The following is a 20,885-nucleotide window of genomic DNA, read 5'->3' on the forward strand; positions in this document are numbered from 1 at the left end:
TTATCCTTTAATGTTAGTGACAAGACCCTTTTTTTTATGAGGAAGTAGTGCATTAATTCCAAGTCCCTAAAACAACAAACACTCAACTCTATCCTGATGAAGAAAAAGAATTGAACATTTCAGGAGGGACTGAGGTATATACAGCCCCCACCTGGAGATAAATGTCCCCACTCCCCTCACACGCCTCCATCTTCTCCATGGACAAAGTAGAGGGTGGAACGTGAATTGATGGTGTTCCCACGTGTCCTTTATCCCTCCATGTCTCTCAATACATCGCCCACACCCTCCAACTCACCTTCTCTGACTCACCCATCCTTCACTCTCATGTGGCTTCTTTTTCTCCTTTTCCTTCTTATTTGTCTGACCCTCTCATACTCCATAACTCGTTCACACTCTCTCCTTTCTCAGTGGGATTAGGGCTCTCGGTCCGTACAGACGTCCTTAATGAGTTTGATACAGTGGGGCTCTGCTTTAATCTCCATAGACAGGCACTGATCACTAATCTCCACCTCACAGCATGTGGACATGGCCCTCAATAGGGACAGTTCTGCAACTGTAATATCCAAACAGGAGAAAGTTTCCATTGCTTCATGACAGGGGACTTGTACCATCTGTCATCTTTATTATAATATTTAGTCACTTTTCTGCAACTTTGTGTCTTTAATGTACTGCTAATTGCCTTGTGCATCCACGTGGCTCCCTCAGGACTGAATTATATTTAATGTCCTCCACCTCTGTACTGAAGGAGAGTTTTTGGTCTTTTCATCATCTATCATCATAACCACATTTACATTCTTCTACCCCTCCTTTTCACTCCACCCCCCACCATCTCTATACTCTTGCTTTCAACTCTCTCTCTTTCTCTCTCTCTCTCTCTCGCAAGGGTGCTCTCATTCTCTCACTCACTCACTGTCCTCTCCCTGTCCATCTTCTTATTTTGCTTTCTGTATCATGCTGTTCTCATTCTCTTTTCCCTTCCCTACATTCTCCCTGAGAAATACAATACATTCCTAAATTCACAATGTTTTCAGTTGCCGGTCTCATTTTAATGCCAGACCAACCTGCAGTCAGGTTTGAGGGACGAGGGGACTGTCCGGCAGTCAGCTAGCTTCACTCTAGGGAAACTGATAATACCAAAGCTCAAGGAAAATGTACACCCACAGGCAACATGCATAGATACTATGATACAAACTAAATGCAATAAAAGTATGAGATTTTCACACACAGGTCAAGATGTTGTGCATAATCATCATCAGGCTCATTCCTGTTAGATCTACATTAAACAAAAGTGTAGACGCAACAATTTCTGCCACAGCTGTCAGGTGGAAGGACTATTAGGCCCCACCCCCCTCACCTTTCTGTGATTAAAACATGCTAATATCTGCAAAGTGATTCATCTAAGTCACTGGAGACAATGCTGCTCGTTGTCTCGCGTAAACCATGTTTTTCTGCAATGGTATTCTTCATCTTTATGTACAGTAGGAATGTGTTTTTAGCTAACCTAAATACACAGCTCCTAAACCTGACAATTTGTGATGATTCTATTTAGGTGGTAGAATGATTAGCTCTGAATCCAGTCAGTAGTATTAGTGATCTGTCAGTTGCTCAGTGACTATCGTAGCAAATCCTGCATTTGACTTTATTGTAAAAATACTGGTCTGTCAATATTGACCATGAAATCTCCAGACATGAATGCGGCAGTAACAATTGCTGACGGTCATGCCTTTGGTTTACAGTTATACAGTTTCTGACCTAAAATCAAGCTTTGTGAATGTATAACAATATTGAAGGAGTTGGGATACTCCTTAACTCTGAGTATAGTGGTAACCGGCGATGGGAGCAATTTTTCAGTGTTAATGTTGAATCAAAGGCACACCAGTTGTCAGATTTTCAATTCAGAGAGTTTGACAATTTTTGGTCTTAAAAGTTGGTCTTAAAAAATTCAGTTTGATGGAAGGCTTCATCAAAACTGTGGACCACTTTGACTTCATGGTGCTTAACATTTTCTTTCCTTTCACCCTTGTAACTGGAATAATTTCAGACATGTTGAGAGTCATCGCCTTGGTTGATAATGTTAATGTTTGCCTCAAATCTTGAACTGTAATGTTTTTCCTTGTTAATTCAAAGGTTGGATTTAGATTTTCCTAGCTCTGAGATCTTGTTTGTCTGCCGTCTGAATATCATTACCACATCTAGTCCTGTTTTTAATGTTTCCTTTAGTGCAGCATGATCGTCCGACATAATTTTCTAGTCAATTTCAAAATGTACCAAGTATTTTATTGGTATTTACCAGACAAAGCCTTCTTGAGGGGTTTTAAATTTCATCTGTATAGTAAGCTTTTATTGCAATCTAAGTTAAACTATGATGTGATAGACCAGTTATTGGATTGCACTGTTTGATTATTCTCGCCAGTTAATTTGAGGACAATAGGTCTATATGAGTTTTGGTTTATTTTGTTTTCCGTTTTTTGTATCGTTAACGAACAGAAGATCATATTACTCTGTAATACATTTCATCTTTTTGTTTGTCGTTCCAGTTTAAACTGAAATCTCCCATGAGGATATGTTCCCTATCAGGGGATGTTCTTGTAAAATACCAGTCAAATTCTGCTTTCTGAAAGGATGATTGCTGCCTTGGCTAGGATGAAAAAAATAGTGATGCTGCCATCAGAGCCATCTGGGTTCAATATAACATGACTTCTTGAGTTGGGCTTTAATAACTGTTAGATGGGATCCATCTTTCTGATGGGCAGTTCTAATACTAGACTTGATGATTGCCCAATGAGCCACGTTCAGTTTGTGTTTAACTCTAAGAGGCTCTAGATAAAAGCCTCAGCGGAATTACCATATTTTTGTGATTATATGTTTGAAAGCTTCCTTAAAGAAGCCCCGGAGCTAAGGGGCTATGCAGGGGAAGGCCCTAATATGGAAGAGACTGGCATAGGGAGAGACTGGCAGTATGGCTGTGGAATTGGCAGGGATTGGGGCGAGTCATCCCAACAAACTGAGACAGTGTTTATGTATGGTTTTTTTCCCACACCAGGGCTGCCCAAATGACATTCCTGGAGGGCTAAATCACTTCTGGTTGTTGTATCTACCTGCTAGTAAACTCACCCTGTCACACTCCCCTGGTTTCCCAAGTATGAAACCAACCTGTCATAGAGAACCTGTCCTGACTTCTCAGCCCACTGGGACAAGACTTGTGGATCCTGTGCGGCCCAAACGCACGTCTGACGACTGCAGTTGTTTTTAAGTTTGACGTAAATGTTTATTTGGTAACTCATTATTATTTTAACATGTTTGATGTTTTCCCCCAATTCTATTGTTTGCTAATATTATTTAATTCAATTTGTTTCCTCCCTCTTTTTGTTTTTCTAGCGTGACTTCGGCAAAGCTTATCCACCCTGTTAAAGATCCTGTCACCTCAGTCAAGCCTGTTTCAATCACCCCGGTTACAGGCGCGGTGACCGACAGGTCAGACAGTGTGTCCGACAGGTAATATGGTGTACATATTTGGCTATGGGCTGGATGGACGCTTTGCTCTTCCTCGCTATTAAGCCTCTTCATCTGTCTTTCTGTGGAGAAACCCAGATAATTCATCTCTCCGGTGTCCTTCCTCTATCTCTGTCTCATTAAGTCAGTCCTAACACTCACCAGAGGCAGCGGGTGGCTTGTGTTGGATCGCGGATAGCCCACTATGCATCCCTAATGCCTCGATGTGCGACATTTCTGTGTGCCATCCAATTTGTCTTCAAGCATATTTAATGGGGAAAAACAAGCTTCACTTCCATCCCAAATCGACTACAGTATATCATATGCGCGAGCACGGTGGGTGAAATAAGTTTAGTCTTTGTGGCTTTATTTTTTATTATTGTAATGGGTGTACTTCCGTAAACTGTCTAGTAATGACATCCTCTCTGTGTTCAGTGTGACAGACACCATCGCTAGTTAATTAGCGGACGTGGATTCAACGGGTGTGTGTTCTTTCAGGGACTTGATTGAGCATGGAATATAATCGTAATGGTCCCGCACGGTTGCCCGGACAAAAAGCGTGTGTTTGAAAGGAATCAAATACTTTTATAACTTGGCCCGTCCAATGGTGACAATCGGCCCCTGTATCTCACACCATAGGATTGCCACGGCTGGCTGAGCAACACCACCACTCCTTCTGTCGGTCTCGTGTCAAAATAACATTCTATAGCCTCTCATCTCACCTTTTCTGTGTCCCTCCTCTCTGGTGACTCACTAAAACACGTGGGGCTGTTGCACAAGAGGTGTTGCGACCGGCGATGCCATGCGGTCCAAATGTGGGTTTTCTGAACCCCCTCAAAGGTCAGACATTGGGTTCCACACTAAGCACTTCTATCAGCGGAGGCAAAGGGAAGAGAAAGATGAAGCCAAGTCAAAAGCAATCGAACAGAATGAAAGGAACGAAGCATTCAAGTGATAGGAACAAAGCTTTATGGGGGGTGGGCGAGAAAGTGATCGAAAGCATGCCAGCTGATAGTTCGGTCTGAGTATGAGTCGCTCTCTCTTCGGGTCCTATTGATGTTGTCATCAGGACTGATGGCCTCCACTCAGTCGCACAGAAGTCAATTGGCGTGCAATTCACACTGACCAATTCATGGACTGTCTCAGACGGGCACAGAAATGGACCAATTTCACAGCCTGTCCAGCCCTTGCACTTGATCTCCATTTGAGAGGCATTAAATGTCACCACTTTGATGCTCCAAACACAAGTGCGTGCACACTCAAAGACAAACGCAATCTTTCAAGCCGAAGCGCCTTAATTGAAGGCGAGTGTTGGAATTGGAGCCATTCCAGGCTCAGCGGACAAATTAGTAATTAATAACCTGTTATTATATCCTCCGTCTTTAATGCTCGAGTTAACTTGTGGTAATCCTCATGGCTCGGAAGGTCACGCACGGGTCACTGGCTCCCCGTTGACGGAATCCGACACCCATTAAGGAACCATCCTGTAGGCGTGCATTATGAAGGAATTTATAGCTCCAGTTGAGTTGTAATCCAGTGAAATGAGCTGTAAAGACTGTTATCCACTTTAAAGATAATTGCACCTATCTAGCATTTCACTAAGTAGGTTTTCACCACCGATGTGTCGAGGACGCGCTTTATGTCATTTTGCGAAAGCGAAATAGAGTTCCTCTGTTTTGGAACATTAAGCTGAACCAACGTGTGTCCTTGTGGAAGCGAAGCCCCCCCCCCACACGTTGACGCGTCTGTCGTGGCAGCCTGTCACAACAACCTCCTGAGGACCTATTCTGGCTGACCGGTCACATCCTTCTGTAGCATGTCAGCAGCATGATACATGCCTAATCACACGGAATGCTATCCAAAATGCAGCCTGACCTGCTTAAATGGAGGGTTGGGTTGCGGTGGAGACGGAGGGAGCAGAAATGTCAGCTATTGGGATTATATAATGCAACGTAGGTAATTGGGACAGGACAGATTGACCCTTGACCCCCAACACAATACTACTGTATTTCATTTCTGACGACTTTCTCCAGTGTAAATTTACATTCAGGTCAATTAGCAGAAGGATTAATGGGTTTGGGTATTATTACCTGAAATGTAGGGGGGTGGCAGGGGGAGCCACATTGGATGTCTGGGGAGCAATTAGGGAAAACTGTCCTGCTCAGTGGCCTTCAGTCGGCTCAGGATTCGTTCTAGAAGTCTTTGGGTTTCCTGGCCCGACCCACCTAACATCTGGTCTACCTGCTGTCACCTTGGGTTTGGTGTTGATACATATTAGATTTATCACCCTACCTCTACCTGAAAGCTGGTAGGAGGCGTAGAGAAAAGGAGTATAAAGTAGAGTATGTTTGAGGACAGATTTGAATTCCTTAGCAGTTATCAGCACTGAGATCAGAGCGTACAATCCCATACAAGATGTTGTTTCGTTGAGGAGGTGACCTTAAACCTAGCATTAACACCTAGACACAGATATTCTCTCTGCTTCTTTCCATGCTCCAGATACTGTCATTCCTCTGCGCAAAATCGTCCCTACATCGGAACTACAGAATATAGGCCACTGTTCTCAGAGACAATACTCTAAAAACAAGTTGCAGACGTGAATGTGTGAACTCTGCAAATAGGACAATTTATAGCAAAGTTTAGCATTTTTTTTCCGCTGCCATCATTTTAAGCAATAAAGCTTTTACGGAGCCAGGTGGTTTAACCCAAGGGACCTTGAACTTTTCTGCAGTTGCTATTGTCCCTCCACTCAACTGGGACGTAAACTTTGAGCCATTCAATTTGTCAAGCTAAGTTGGCAGGTGATTTAAAGTGGGCTGACGTGAAAGAATATATCAGCGGTGACACGAAGTGAGTAATTGGTTTGATTCATGGGGCCTGGCTTTCCTTCCTTCTCTTCCTCTCTCTCTGCTTCTCTTTCTCATTTCTTTCCTGTCCCTTTTTACTAATTTACCCTCTATGAGCATGTGGTGTTTTCTTCTTTTTTAACAGCAACGGGCTTTCATTATGGTTGGAGCTTAAACTGCCAATCCAGTAGCACTACAGTATACAGGCTTGGCCGTAAGGGATTAGCAGCAGCTCTCCCCTATTCGCAGAGCAATCAGTGTTGGTTGTGCAGACACACACACACAGCCTCCACGCTTCGCCACTAACTCGCCCATCGATCCGACAGATTTGAGTCCCTGCCTCGTTTGTGCAGTCTTCTTGTCGTTCTTGTAATTTTGTCCTCCTGTCTTTCTCCCTCCCTGTCTCGCTCTCTCCACATTTTCTCTCACTTTACATCTTTCCCTCATCTAGGTTGAAGGCTCCAGAACAGGCTCCCTCACAGGAGAGCGACGGCGTGAAGAAGGATCGCCCGACGAGCACCATGAGCGAGGCGTCCAACTACACTGGTGGCTCTGACTACAGCACCTACCCTGGCAGCAGCCCAGCCACACGGGTGAGAGCCCCGGGCTGACCTGCACACACAACCTTTATCAGCCACCAGACAACACGCCCACTCTGAGAGGATTTTGGCAGTTTCTAAAGAGAACGTAATCTCTGCCATAATGGGTTAGGGTTAGGTAACCCTAACCCTTGTTCAGTGTAGAGGCTCCAATGTATTCCGGTTGGTAGACCATGGATCTTGCTGCACTGAGGTTGTGAGTTCGATTCACACAGGTACCAGGACAGCAAAAGTATGAGCGCTCTCTATTGTAAGCACCTATTTAGTCATGCTGCTGAATAATTAAAATGAAATACAGGTTTTGCTGTATTGCAAACTGTGTTAGCCGCAGAAAGCAGCACAACCCGGACTCTAGATTGTATATACAGTGGGACTCTAGATTGTATATACAGTGGGGAGAACAAGTATTTGATACACTGCCGATTTTGCAGGTTTTCCCACTTACAAAGCATGTAGAAGTCTGTCATTTTTATCACAGGTACTCTTCAACTGTGAGTGACAGAATGTAAAACAAAAATCCTGAAAATCACATTGTAGGATTTTTAAGTAAATAATTTGCATTTTATTGCATTACATAAGTATTTGATATATCAGCAAAGCAGAACTTAATATTTGGTACAGAGACCTTTGTTTGCAATTACAGAGATCATACATTTCCTGTAGTTCTTGACCAGGTTTCCACACACTGCAGCAGGGATTTTGGCCCACTCCTCCATACAGACCTTCTCCAGATCCTTCAGGTTTCGGGGCTGTCGCTGGGCAATACAGACTTTCAGCTCCCTCCAAAGATTTTCTATTGGGTTCTGGTCTGGAGACTGGCTAGGCCACTTGAGATGCTTCTTACGGAGCCACTCCTAAGTTGCCCTGGCTGTATGTTTCGGGTCGTTGTCATGCTGGAAGACCCAGCCACGACCCATCTTCAATGCTCTTACTGAGGGAAGGAGGTTGTTGGCCAAGATCTTACGATACATGGCCCCATCCATCCTCCCCTCAATACGGTGCAGTCGTCCTGTCCCTTTTGCAGAAAAGCATCCCCAAAGAATGATGTTTCCACCTCCATGCTTCACCGTTGGGATGATGTTCTTGGGGTTGTACTCATCCTTCTTATTCCTCTAAACAGTTTAGACCAAAAAGCTCTATTTTTGTCTCATCAGACCACATGACCTTCTCCCATTCCTCCTCTGGATCATCCAGATGTCATTGGCAAACTTCAGAAGGGCCTGGACATGCGCTGGATTGAGCAGGGGGACCTTGCGTGCACTGCAGGATTTTAATCCATGACAGCGTAGTGTGTTACTAATGGTTTTCTTTGAGACTGTGGTCCCAGCTCTCTTCAGGTCATAGACCAGGTCCTGTCGTGTAGTTCTGGGCTGATCCCTCACCTTCCTCATGATCATTGATGCCCCACCAAGTGAGATCTTGCATGGAGCCCCATACCGTTCATCTTGAACAACTTCTTCTTGAATTTTCTAATAATTGCGTCAACTGTTGTTGCCTTCTCGCCAAGCTGCTTGCCTATTGTCCTGTAGCCCATCCCAGCCATGTGCACGTCTACAATTTTATCTCTGAGGTCCTCTCTGGTCTTGGCCATTGTGGAGAGGTTGGCGTCTGTTTGATTGAGTGTGTGGACAGGTGTATTTTATACAGGTAACGAGTTCAAACAGGTGCAGTTAATACAGGTAATGAGTGGAGAACAGGGGCTTCTTAAAGAAAAACTAACAGGTCTGTGAGAGCTGGAATTCTTACTGGTTGGTAGGTGATCAAATGCTTATGTCATGCAATAAAATGCAAATTAATTATAAAAAAATCATACAATGGGATTTTCTGGATTTCTGTTTTAGATTCTGTCTCCCACATTTGAAGTGTATCTATGATAAAAATGACAGACCTCTACATGCTTTGTACCTGCAAACTCGGCAATGTATCAAATACTTGTTCTCCACACTGTAATCCTGGACTGGCCCGTCACTAAGCGATATACAGCTCCACACTAGTCCAATCAGTGAGAGAATTGATTGTTCATTGTGTCTTGCTATAGGTCTGCAGAGAAATATGCAGGTTGTTAAAAAATGAAACATATGCTTCCATGAATAAGATTTTTTTTCTTTCGCTTATACTGACCATGCATTTTTTCATGGGCTGTAATTATTTGTTAACATTGTCATTCTTGCTACTGTGACGAGAGGTCAAGGGATTTCAAATTCTGTCTGTCTCAATCGACATTTGCTCTACGTTACCCTTGGCGCTCATGAATGATGGGGTTGTAAAACAGAGGATTGTGTTACCACAATCTTACTGCACCTTCTTTGCCAACCAACTTTATTTGTATGCTTTGCTCCCCTCAGAGATAAATACCCTTCACTAGTACCTACAGAGCTCCCATTACCTGGCTTTTGGCCTGTAAAGAAAACAAAAAGCTGTTAAAATTGAAGACATTTGTGAACCGCTTGCTAGTACATCATAAATGGCTTCTGGGAAGTGTACACTATTCAGACAAAACTGGCAAAGATGGACTTAATTATTTACAGTGCTTGCAAAGAGATGATTTTCTCTCCAGAAACATATAAAGATGGCCTCAAAATCATGTCTTAGGGAGGAGTTGGACGGTTTTGATTTCCCAACAACAGTCACTCACTTTGTGCAGGCCATTGTCCACGGCAAACATGCACATGCTCCGCTGATATGTCAAACAAACCTGTGCAATTGAAACAATGTGCGTGCGGTGAAAATGAAGCACTCGTCAGGTCCTGCTGCATGCGTTACATTGTACCAGCTGCATTAATGAAAACTTGCAAAACACTCATTCAAAATTTATTTTTCCAAAAAAACTAACATTTCTCTGTTTCAACATGTGATGTTGTCTTTGTACTATTTTTCAATTAAATATAAGGATAAATGATTTGCACATCACTGCATTCTGTTTTTATTTGCATTGTATGCACTGTCCCTGACTTTATTGGGAACAGGGTTGTACTTCATAGTGCTCTAGGGTTTATGTGTTGGGTACACATCTCAAATGTCTGAGAAAATAAAGTGATGACGGCCAAGTTTGTCTGGCTCTAAATGTTCCTAACAGAAGCCCTGCTACCAAGGGGAGAGGAAAGTGGACATTTTGAAAGAATAAGCATTTCAAATATATTTTCTGAGAATAGAAAGAGAATCTTTATCAATTTGCACACATGGTTCACCCTAGGTTTTGCTTCTGCCTTTAGCACAACCCAGTATTGGAGAGTTGCTGAAAGTGCCCAGGGAGCAATCACATTTAAGTGCCAAGCTCCGAGACAGAACAACAGAGTTTCACCTTGCCGGTTTTGGGGATTAGTTCTTGCCACCTTTCAGTTAGTGGTCTGATGCTTTAAACGCAAGGGTAGCTGCCATCTACTCTTCTACCACCGGTTACATCCCTTTGGAAAGATCAGTTGAAATGTTCAGTAACTGTTGTTTGGTCTTTTGTTTTTAGCCTTCGAGGTCTTCCAAAAAAGTGCATAACTTTGGCAAGAGGTCCAACTCAATCAAGAGGAACCCCAATGCGCCGGCAGTCAAGAGCAACTGGCTGTACAAACAGGTAAATTTGCGGTTCCCCTTATACCAACAGTCAAAGCCCACTTCACTGTGATTTCCTTGCAGTTTGCTCTGAAAATGGTCTACAGCATGAATTCAAAACTGAACTTCTGAAATGGCTGATTACAGGATGGATGTTATTGGAACCGCGCCATTGGAAAAGTGTTTTTGAGACGGGGCTCTGTGAGGATAGCCACTTGGCGCACACACACACACACACACACACACACACAAATATAAACAAACACCCATCGCCAATTTCATAGGCGTTTAATTATAGTTGCAATAATAGACATTGGACACATGCAGTTCTCTTCAGTAGCAGCTGTCAGCTGTGTAACACCACAAACACATTTTAGATTTCTGTCTTTGTGGGGACATCCACACTGATTCCCATTTTACCAAACCTCTTGCCTTAACTCCAACCTCCTAACTCTTACCCTGAACCAAACCCTTATTTCTAATGCTAACCACAATGCTAACTAACAACGTCTGCCCTGAACATAACACCTTTTAATAGCTTTTTACTTATGTGAACCAGCGACATGTCTTCCAGGGTTGATTTATAAAAGAAGTTCTCTCCTTGTTTCACTGTCTTTGTTGTGTACAAGTAGAACAAAGACAAACTAACAGTGGAGGTCTCGTTCACATTCAGAGTAAGACACTTTAAATCTGTATTCCCAGACAGTTAATTTGAATCAGATTGGTTTTGGGGTTTTTAGTTTGTCCTCATCCCTTGTTATCTGGCCGTCTCATTCAATCTAAATGTTGATGTTTTCTGTTGTCATTCTAATTCAAATAGCTTTGGTCCTTTTGTTTTAGTTATTACTGATACAGTGGCATGATCCCTCATTGACAACCATCCTTGATTGGATGTGGATATGACTTTCAGTCTCTGTCTCTTGCTCTCTTTTGTCACTCTCACTGTCTTACTCTTCCTATATATTGATCACTCCCTGTCTCTTATTAAATCATAAGTATTTAATGCTGTGACTGAACAATTTGTCTTTATATTTCAACTTTATGACTTTGTGAGTGAAATTGCTCAAGATCTGCCTGCGGGTTAATTTGTGTTAAGACCACCTAGCTCGCGTGCACACACACTCAGTCACTCGATAAGGACAATCACCCTTAAAGTCAGTCAGTTAACAACTAGAGTATAAATGTCAATAAGTTCTGGTTTTGGCGTGCTTACCAACCTGCATCAATTCTCTTCCCAAAGACTTGTCCGTTTCCCTTATCAAACCTGCCAACTAGAGACTTCTAGAGGAAAGGTTTAATTTACTCTGGTAAAGCTTTACTCGCCCCTTGCTTCCACTCGCGCATGAAATGAAGTTTAACACAAGGAGCGACAAGGCAAATTACAAATTTGTGTTAGCGTATTTGCGTTACGCTATAAAGAATGGTGCCGTTAGCAGACCCATCCGTGAAAGAGCGAAGACAGAAGCACCTTATCAAGAAACAAAATCTGACTGAAGCGCACGCCCACGTGAACAGCCATATAAACCGAAAGGAAGTTATGAAGAGATAAAGAAAATCCCATTTGTTTCAGTGGGATTAGAATGCTTTGGTTAATTAAACTGTGCGGGATCAGAAGCAGTGCGTTGCTTCTTGAACTCTGTATCTGTCTGTGCTGGCAGTCCAGTCCTTGCTTTGTTTAGACCTGGTGCCAATGATTGAATGGTGGTAAAAAAAATTGGATAATTGCTAACAACCGCCCTTCTGATGACCAGGAAGTTTGAATATTAAGTGCTTTGCTCATTCTCAATGACTGAAGGATGTTTCCGGTCTTTTTCTATAGGACAGCACAGGGATGAAGCTTTGGAAGAAGAGGTGGTTTGTGCTGTCTGACATGTGCCTTTTCTACTACAGAGGTGAGATATACATACACACAACATTTCTACTACAGGGGTGAGATATACATACACACAACATTTCTACTACAGGGGTGAGATATACATACACACAACATTTCTACTACAGGGGTGAGGTATACACACACACACACAACATTTCTACTACAGGGTTGAGATATATACACACACACACACACACACAACATTCTGAGTGTAGGACATACATAAGGTGTGTCACAGCTAGCAGTAAAACTGAACTTTGTTGCTTATTTACCCCAATTCTCTCGGGTCTCTGAGAGATACATTTCCATAAATTGTTCAATTAAACGGTCCCAGAGTGCAATCAGCCTGGTCTTTCATGACAGGCACAGGAGGGGATTGCCTGTTTATTAACAAACCAAGAGAGAGAAAAATCTTTTAAAGAGCATCAACGTGCTATGGTTTCTGATAGCTCCTTTCTCTCTCTTTCTTCGCTGTCTAAATTTTACCATGAGTGCCATCTGAGTGTTCAGAGATTAGGTTGTGTCTAGGAGTTGTGTCCGAAGGCGAAATTTACAACAGAGGATATTGTGTGATTGCGAACGCCCCTGACTGATACACTTAGGATTCTGTTTTGGTACAGATCTTCATGGAATTAACCAACCAAGTCAAATCATATCCTCAAATGGCTCAAAGGTTAAATTCACTGTCATTCTACTTTGAATGCTAATTTTCTAGAAAAAGTTACTTAAATGCCAGTCTGTGTCCCTCACCACCTCTTCCCTCTCAGCATATAATGCAGGAGCAGATGTAGGCGAGAGGCAGAGTCAGGGAGGCGGAGGAGCTGAGAGAAAGGCGCAGAGAGAGAGAGAGGGCCAAAAGAAGGCCTACAGCAACATTTAGATACTATGCATGGATTCTGCCAAACCTGGGCACTGACAGTCAATCTATAAAAGGCCGAACATTATGATATTCCAAAAAAGATTTAGATCATTTGTCCAGAAAATAGATATACTTCCTCACGTAGAACACTCGTAAACGTACACATATTTGGGACAAAACATGACCTCACTGGGAACAAAACCGTTCCCAAAAGAAAAAGTAAGATAAATATTTTTATGCCATTTTAAAACGTATCAAATTTGACATAACTTTGATCCAATTGAGCCAATTGCACTATATGGCAGTGAAGTGTGGGGCCCGCAAACAAAACAAGAATTTTACAAACAGAGACACCACCTGTTATAATAATTTAAGAAGAGAGGACTCCCACCTACCACTACAAAGCCCTCCAATGCCAGGAGGAAACCATAGAGAAGAAACCCCTAAGCCAGCTGATCCTGAAACTAAGTCCACAAACCAATACCAACCCAATAAAGCCTCATGACACTCTCGGACAATCTGGCCCAACCAAATGATCACAAAAGAATATTATATCTATTAGAAAGATGCCACAAAAAAATGAATGCCATATGTCTCTAAACAGACGGATCTGACCACTGTGTCTGATAGAAAACCTAGAAAAACACTGACTATATACAGACTCAGTGAGCACAACCTGACCGTAGAAACTGGTTGTCACTGACAGATCTGGCCGCCCAGAGAGGACAGGTTGTGCTCTTTCTGCCCACAGAGAGGTATAGACAGAGATAAATGTTTTCCTGCACTCCTAAAACTATGCAGATAGACATCAAATATTCTCCCTAACATTTTAGAACAAATTTAAAACATTTTGAAAGTACAACAGAAATTGAGAAAATTCCACTTTTTCTGGGAGAGAAACACTGGTGTGCCATTTTAGCAGCTGCCACATCGTAGGGATAACCAGCTGAATAATGAATCAGAATAATGAAATGAATTCCTGTGCCTGGATCCTTCCCACTATTCACTTGTTACTGTGATTGTTTTTCACTGTTCAGTTAAAGTTCTGTTAATTTAATGTTCTGTTAATTGCGTTGACAAACATTTTTAAGGGAAAGGGACAGATGCAGAGGGAGAGGGGCACAGAAAGGGGGAGGGGGGGGCGCAGAGTAAGCGAGAGATGCGCTTAAAACACCAAACGCACATAGATAGCGAGAGCAAGAGAAGTAATTTTGAATGAACTGACAGAGAGACGCTGATAGGGATAGACACTGAGGCAGGGAGGAGACAGACAGAGAGGAGAAGGAGAGACTGAGACTGGGAGGAGATGAAGAGACTGGGGGGAGACAGGGAGGAGACAGAGAAAGAGAGACAGGGAGGTGATTGAGGGACATAGATGGGGAGGTGACCTAGAGACAGACAGGGAGGAGACAGAGACGGGGAGGTGACCTAGAGACAGACAGGGAGGAGACAGAGACGGGGAGGTGACCTTGAGACAGACAGGGAGGAGACAGAGACGGGGAGGTGACCTAGAGACAGACAGGGAGGAGACAGAGACGGGGAGGTGACCTAGAGACAGGCAGGGAGGAGACAGAGAGACAGAGACGGGGAGCGAGTGTGAGGCATCCACAGAGAGGCATAGTGGCAACCATTCATGCCTATTGAAATGAATTTGAGTTGTGATACAGTAAGGAGAGAAGATGAGTAGATTGCTGCTGGGCGTTCCATTGTACTCGCTGGGTAAAGTAAAGCCAGGTTTGGGCTCTGCCGGTTTTGCTGCAGCACTCAACACCGATGAAAAATCCAACGCAGCGACACTCAACGCCTTGAGCTACAAACGGGTAGATTCTGCCACTGTTTACTTGACTGCCTTCGATGCAGAAGCATCACTGTGTTTCTCTCTCCCATCCAAGTTAGCATTTGTTTACCAAGTTCTGCTGCTAGGATTCAATTTGACTGGGGGAAATTACAGATGTTTGGCAATGTGGCCCAAGAAGAAAGGGTTTAGTTATTCCTCCATTTTCCGCATTCCCCACTGTGTTAACACAATGTAAGCCATGGATTTAGGGGTTCTTAGTGAAGAAAGCGATCCACATGCGACTGCCTCTGCCACACGCTGATAACCTGCTGAAAGGATCTATTCTGAGGCCTGGAAAGCATACAGAGTCTTCCCACCATATCCAACAGAACAGTCCGTCTAAAGTGGAACATCCTGTGTCAGTGTTGTAATACTTCCCCTCCTCCAGTTCCTCAGGACTGTCCTCTGCACAATGTGCCAACCGGTGCACTTTACGTAATATACATGCACAGCTTGCTCTGTATGTAGCGGGGGAAATGCCTTTATCTCCACAATGGTAGTAGGCTTGAGCGGAAATATTTTTGCTGTGTTTCTGCCGTGGTTCCCTGTGTGGCTCAAGAGAGAGCTGCATCAGGTAATCCCACACTTTTAAAGACTAGAAGACCTTTTTAATGGTTATTTTAGCAGGTTATATCACTGAGGACAGAATCTCATTTATAGCAATTAATCAGTTCTTGATATTTCCCTTGGATAAGCTGCTTATGATGAGATGATCACCTTGAGGTCAATGCACCAATATCAAGGCATATTGAATGAATGGTATACAGTATCACAAAGCATACGCTTGCATTCATTTCTGGGTAAAGATCTATAGTGGCAGTATTTGCTTTGCCCAGTGTCATTGTCCAAAAACAGTTGATAGAATTAATCAGACTAAATTGTCCCTAGTAATGGAAGTATTCCAAACAATTCTGAGGAGACAGCTTTTTAAATGTCACTATTCTGCATGAAGACACCTATAGTATAAACATTCATTAAGAAGAATGTCAGAGTGGAGGCTCCAACTATGTTACTCTGTTGGCTACATTTTGTCATATAATTTAAGACCGCTTTACTGATGTCCTTCTCACCTCCCCCCTCCGTGACCTTAGGCTGACATCAGGACTACCTTGATTTGTGTTGAAATGTATTTTCCTACTTGGAATTCCCTCTGGGGCAGCCTTCCACCAACATCACTATCAAGTTAATGATGCATTTAGAGACAAAACTGAAAACCTAATCTAAAAACATTTACAGGCATTTCTTAACTTTATTGGAAAAAGAGTGGGGAAAGATCGAGAGTTTTAGCTGAATGAGCAGTGGCCTGGATTCAAACCCACAGTGCAGCAGGAATCACCCTAAGCCAAATATTTTGTAGCACAAATTGTGTCTCATAACAAACAGCATTATGCTTGAATCACAGTTTTGGTTGTCACGTGTTGCTCATAAAAAACTTTATATCCAGGTTAGAAGGTCTGAAAACGGACTATACCGACAGTGCACTCCTAAACAAAGCCAACATGATTGAACATATAGGATAATTCTTCTTCCTGTCTGTAGATGAAAAGGAGGAAGGCATCCTGGGTAGTATTCTGCTGCCCAGCTTTCACATCTCCATGCTGTCTGTCGACGACCACATCAGCAGGAAATACGCCTTCAAGGTCAGTATAACACACACACACTCTGGTCTTTGATTTCGATCTTTCATGCCAGAGAACCTCTGGAAATATGTGTACAGGACACCCCTTCACTCATCGGTCCACGATAAGGTCTGTGGATTATTCTGGAGAGAGAAAGCCTCTGGGTGAGGACGCTGAAAGACAGACCCGGCACTACGGCGCATCCCCATTCGAAGCATCTTTGCCCCATTTTCCTGCACGCCTTCATCTGTGTAAACATTGATTCCCTCCTCCACACGGACATGATCTACAGGACAATAACAAAGGCATTCACTCCCACCTCCTCAACATCCCAACATCCGCAGCTCTTTATCCCATTCTCCACTGTGTGATGGAGGGTCTCCTGAGCTGCATACTGCCCCCTGTCAAGTGTACTAGGTTTGGTAAAGGTTATTCCTCCTTGTAGGTTATGGGTTGTCGTTTGAAGTGCATATTTAGTGTCAGTCCTTGGGCTCGGCTGCGGGGAATTGGTAAAGTCAGCTTGGAGGGTCCCTCTGTCACTCATATTTACGGTCCCAAGCCTTAGCCAAGGTAATTAAAATGTGAGCTACACGGCCTTGGAGAAGAAAGGCTACATACACCCCCACACACACACACACACACACACACACACTTCTGGCTTAGAAGGTCATGTAAATACTCCCTAGAGTATTGTCGATGTCAACCAACAATCTCTTGCCCCTATTAGAAATTCTTAGTTTTCCAACCCTTTTCTATCTCTCTGACTGTCAGTCTCTCTCTCCCCCTTTTCTCTCCTTCTGTTTCTCATGTTCTCTCCATTTCTTGCTCTTATTCTTTCTCCCTTTCTCTCTCTCCTTCTCTCGCTCTCTTTTGTTCTCCCTCCTTTTCTTTCTTTGTCTTTTCTTTCTGCATCTTTTTCTTTCTCTCCTATCCACTTTTGTATTTCTCATTCTGCCTCCCTTTCTCTGCTCTTCTCTCGCTCTCTTCCTGCTAGGCGACCCACCCGAACATGAGGACCTACTACTTCTGCACAGACACCGTCAAAGAAATGGAGTCCTGGATGAAAGTGATGACAGACGCAGCCCTGGTTCACACAGAGCCAATCAGGAGGTGGGTAGTCATAGAGAGACCTTCCCCCCATCCCCAAACCCTTTCCACAATGACCCAACTTGATTTCCAGGCACGTGGCATTGAAAACTACCAACCTCGCCGAACAGTGATTGCATTTGCCATTTAACCGAACTGACAGCCGTGAGAGACTAAAGTATTTCCTGTAGAGGCGAGAAATCGCATCCATTTAGAAGAACCAGATGTTGGTGCTGAAGATGCCTGGCTGGGAACAAGAAGTTACAGCTTCAGGGCTGACATGCCAGAGCAATGGTAGCCGTCCTCGCTGCCTTGATCGGGCACACCAAAGAGGCGACCAAATCGAGACATTAGTGCTGCTCCCTTCTGCACTTCACACTCGATACAACAGAACATTTTCCGTGTTGACTGTAATTTCTGTGTTTTTAGCTGCAAGCGGTTTGTGAGGGTTTATCGATGTGGCCATACAGTTATACGCATGACTCAATACATGGTAGCACCTTCACAGTCCAGTAAACACCAGGAATAGACAGGGAAGGACACAAATCTTTACAATGACCAAATCTTTTTCGACAAAATACAGTGAGGTGGTATGAGAGTGACAATTTTTTTTTGCTCTCTATTCCGGCACTGAATTTCAAATCATACCGTGACCGTGGTTTTAAAATGAGGAAATGTCAGTATATTTTCATGCATATCATATGAACCACTTAGAAATTACAGCACATTTTGTACATAGCCGTTTGTGTAATTTTAGTGACTGCAACTTGACCTCACTGCAGTCGTACATGAGGAAAAACTTGGAAAACCTTTGTAGAAGTACAAAGGGGACTGTCACTGTCACTGGGTCTTGAGTGCAGTAGGCGGTATTGGACTTTAGCTAGCCTAGCATTTAGACACTTCTCCCTGGAGTACCAGACCTGTTAATGGTCTTCTTGTAGCACACTGAAGGGTTGCAGCAGTGGACAGGTCTCAGTGTTCCCCTTAGAGTGCTGTGGGCGGACGTGATGTTTTAAAAACCTCTCACTTCTCTTCCTCCTCTGCTCTCAAGTCCCTCGAGACAGGCAGACAGACGGGCAGTAATAAAACAAACTGGCAGTAGAAAGACAGGCGGACAGGCAGTCCGTAGAAAGACAGGGAGACAGGCAGTAGAAAGACGGGCAGTGGAAAGGCAGACAGATAGACTGGCAGACGGACAGACATTTGAAAAACGGATGGCCGGCAGAAAGACAGGCGGGCGGCAGAAAGACAGGCGGGCGGCAGAAAGACAGGCGGGCGGCAGAAAGACAGGCGGGCGGCAGAAAGACAGGCGGGCGGCAGAAAGACAGGCGGGCGGCAGAAAGACAGGTAGACAGGCGGGCGGCAGATAGGCAGGCGGGCGGCAGAAAGACAGGTAGACAGGCGGGCGGTAGATAGGCAGGCAGGCAGACAGACAGTTGAAAGACAGGCAAGAAGTAGAAAGGCAGGCTGACAGGCAATCAGTAGAAAAACAGACAGGGAGAAGAAAGAGAATACAGACAGGCAGGCAGGACAGAGCGACAGACAGGCAGTAAACAGACAGACTGACAGACAGGAAGGCAGACCACAGAAAGGCAGAAAGTGAGCAAGCAGTCAGCACAGGCATAAGCACAGGGATAATGTCAGGCAGACAGGTTGTAGGAGAGAAGAGGTGGCGGCAGTGAAAGATGACAACCTAACACCTACACAATGGTCCGTTGTTGGAGTGTAAAAATATGCTTGGCTGTGAATCTGCCTGGTAATTATGTAATGGGTTATTGTTGACATATTGTTCTGCTTCTCTCCCTCTTTCTGCCTGTCTTTCCCTTGCTCTCCATTTCTCTCTCAACTTCGCTCCATCTCATGTAATTTCCCTCTCTCCCCCTCCATTCCCCCTCGTGCCCCTCCATACTCTTTCTTCATTTATCTTTCTTTACTCCCCTTTCCTCTCTCTTTTCTCATTTTCCCTTTCTCTCTCTATCTCTCTCTGTCACTGTCTTTCTCCCCCAGACTGGATAAGTTGAAGTTGGACCGGGGTGGCCCTCAGGAGGTGAACAACATCCTCAACCACAGCCGGGTCCTGACCCGACCGGAGATCCAGAACAACGAGAGGAACCGCGAACCGCCACAGCGCCAGCTCTCCCTCACCCGTAGTACAGAACGCGGGGACGCGGACAGGAAACACAAAGACATAGACAAACACGCCACCACGCCGAGAGACCGCGAACGCTACACCCTGCAGAGGGACGGCGATCGGTACTCGCTTCAGAAAGACGGCGTGAGCTACACGCTTCAGAGAGACGGCGAGCGCTACCTTCTGCACAAAGACGGGGAACGGTACGCTCTGCAGAAGGACGGTGAGCGCTACTCCCTGCAAAAGGACGCAGGGGAGAGACACGTGGCACAGAAAGGCGGGGAGAATTACGTCGCAGCGAGGGATGCCCAGACAGAGAAATACACTGAGCGGTTTTTAGTACAGAAAGATGGGGAGAGGTACGCGCTGCGTAAAGAAGGCGAGAGACACACCCTCCAGAAAGATGGACAGAAGCATGACCTTCAGAAATGTGTTGAAAGACAGATGTCGCTCACGGAGAGAGATCGCTCGGATCGTTACGGGACCCTCGATGACAGGCAGAAGTATAAAACACTAAGAGAAGGGAGTAAGTATGGAACACTACAGGACGGAGAGAAGTATGGGACTCTTGATAAGTACGGTACCTTCAGGGAAGTGGACAAGTACGGAACCCTCCGTGAAGGGAACCGCTACGGATTCCAAAGGGACGGCAGTTCTGAGAGGCCTCTGACCAAGATCAACAGCATCAAACTCCAGCCAGCACAGGCGGCAGCCATCGCAGCAGCAGTTAACGCGTCCCGCCAGGGCCAAACCTCCCAGAACGTGGCCCTGCAACAGGTCAACGGGGAGCAGGAAGGGGACCCCAGCCCAGGAGAGATGATCGGTACTCTGGGGAGAGGAGCAGGAAAGGCCCAGGTCCAGGGCCAGAACCAGGCACCGGAGCCGGAGAGGAGTCTGACCAGAACCAACTCGATGAGACAACTGGAGAACTGGGTTAGAACCCAGAGAACACGAGAGGAGGAAGATGATTCCCGGAGGTATGTTGCAGTGGGTGTGT

General features: G+C 44.5%; 1 protein-coding gene across 16 annotated transcripts in view; it reads left to right on the plus strand.

The window, feature by feature from the left end:
- Positions 1 to 20,885, plus strand: part of plekha5 (pleckstrin homology domain containing, family A member 5) — a 151,241-nt gene that overhangs the window by 107,741 nt on the left and 22,615 nt on the right. For 12 of the 16 annotated variants that reach the window (XM_034289981.1, XM_034289983.1, XM_034289984.1 and 9 more), the window contains 7 exons: positions 3,379 to 3,495; positions 6,790 to 6,931; positions 10,398 to 10,502; positions 12,300 to 12,372; positions 16,592 to 16,692; positions 17,666 to 17,781; positions 19,765 to 20,865. In XM_034289981.1, the coding sequence (XP_034145872.1) occupies positions 3,379 to 3,495; positions 6,790 to 6,931; positions 10,398 to 10,502; positions 12,300 to 12,372; positions 16,592 to 16,692; positions 17,666 to 17,781; positions 19,765 to 20,865 (1,755 nt within the window). Of the gene's footprint in view, positions 1 to 3,141; positions 3,261 to 3,378; positions 3,496 to 6,789; positions 6,932 to 10,397; positions 10,503 to 12,299; positions 12,373 to 16,591; positions 16,693 to 16,769; positions 17,453 to 17,665; positions 17,782 to 19,764; positions 20,866 to 20,885 lie in introns of those variants that run through there. The other 4 variants (XM_034289985.1, XM_034289993.1, XM_034289994.1 and 1 more) reach the window with 3 other exon arrangements.

Source organism: Esox lucius, chromosome 23 (genome assembly GCF_011004845.1).
Source record: "Esox lucius isolate fEsoLuc1 chromosome 23, fEsoLuc1.pri, whole genome shotgun sequence".
NCBI classification, from domain to species: domain Eukaryota; kingdom Metazoa; phylum Chordata; class Actinopteri; order Esociformes; family Esocidae; genus Esox; species Esox lucius.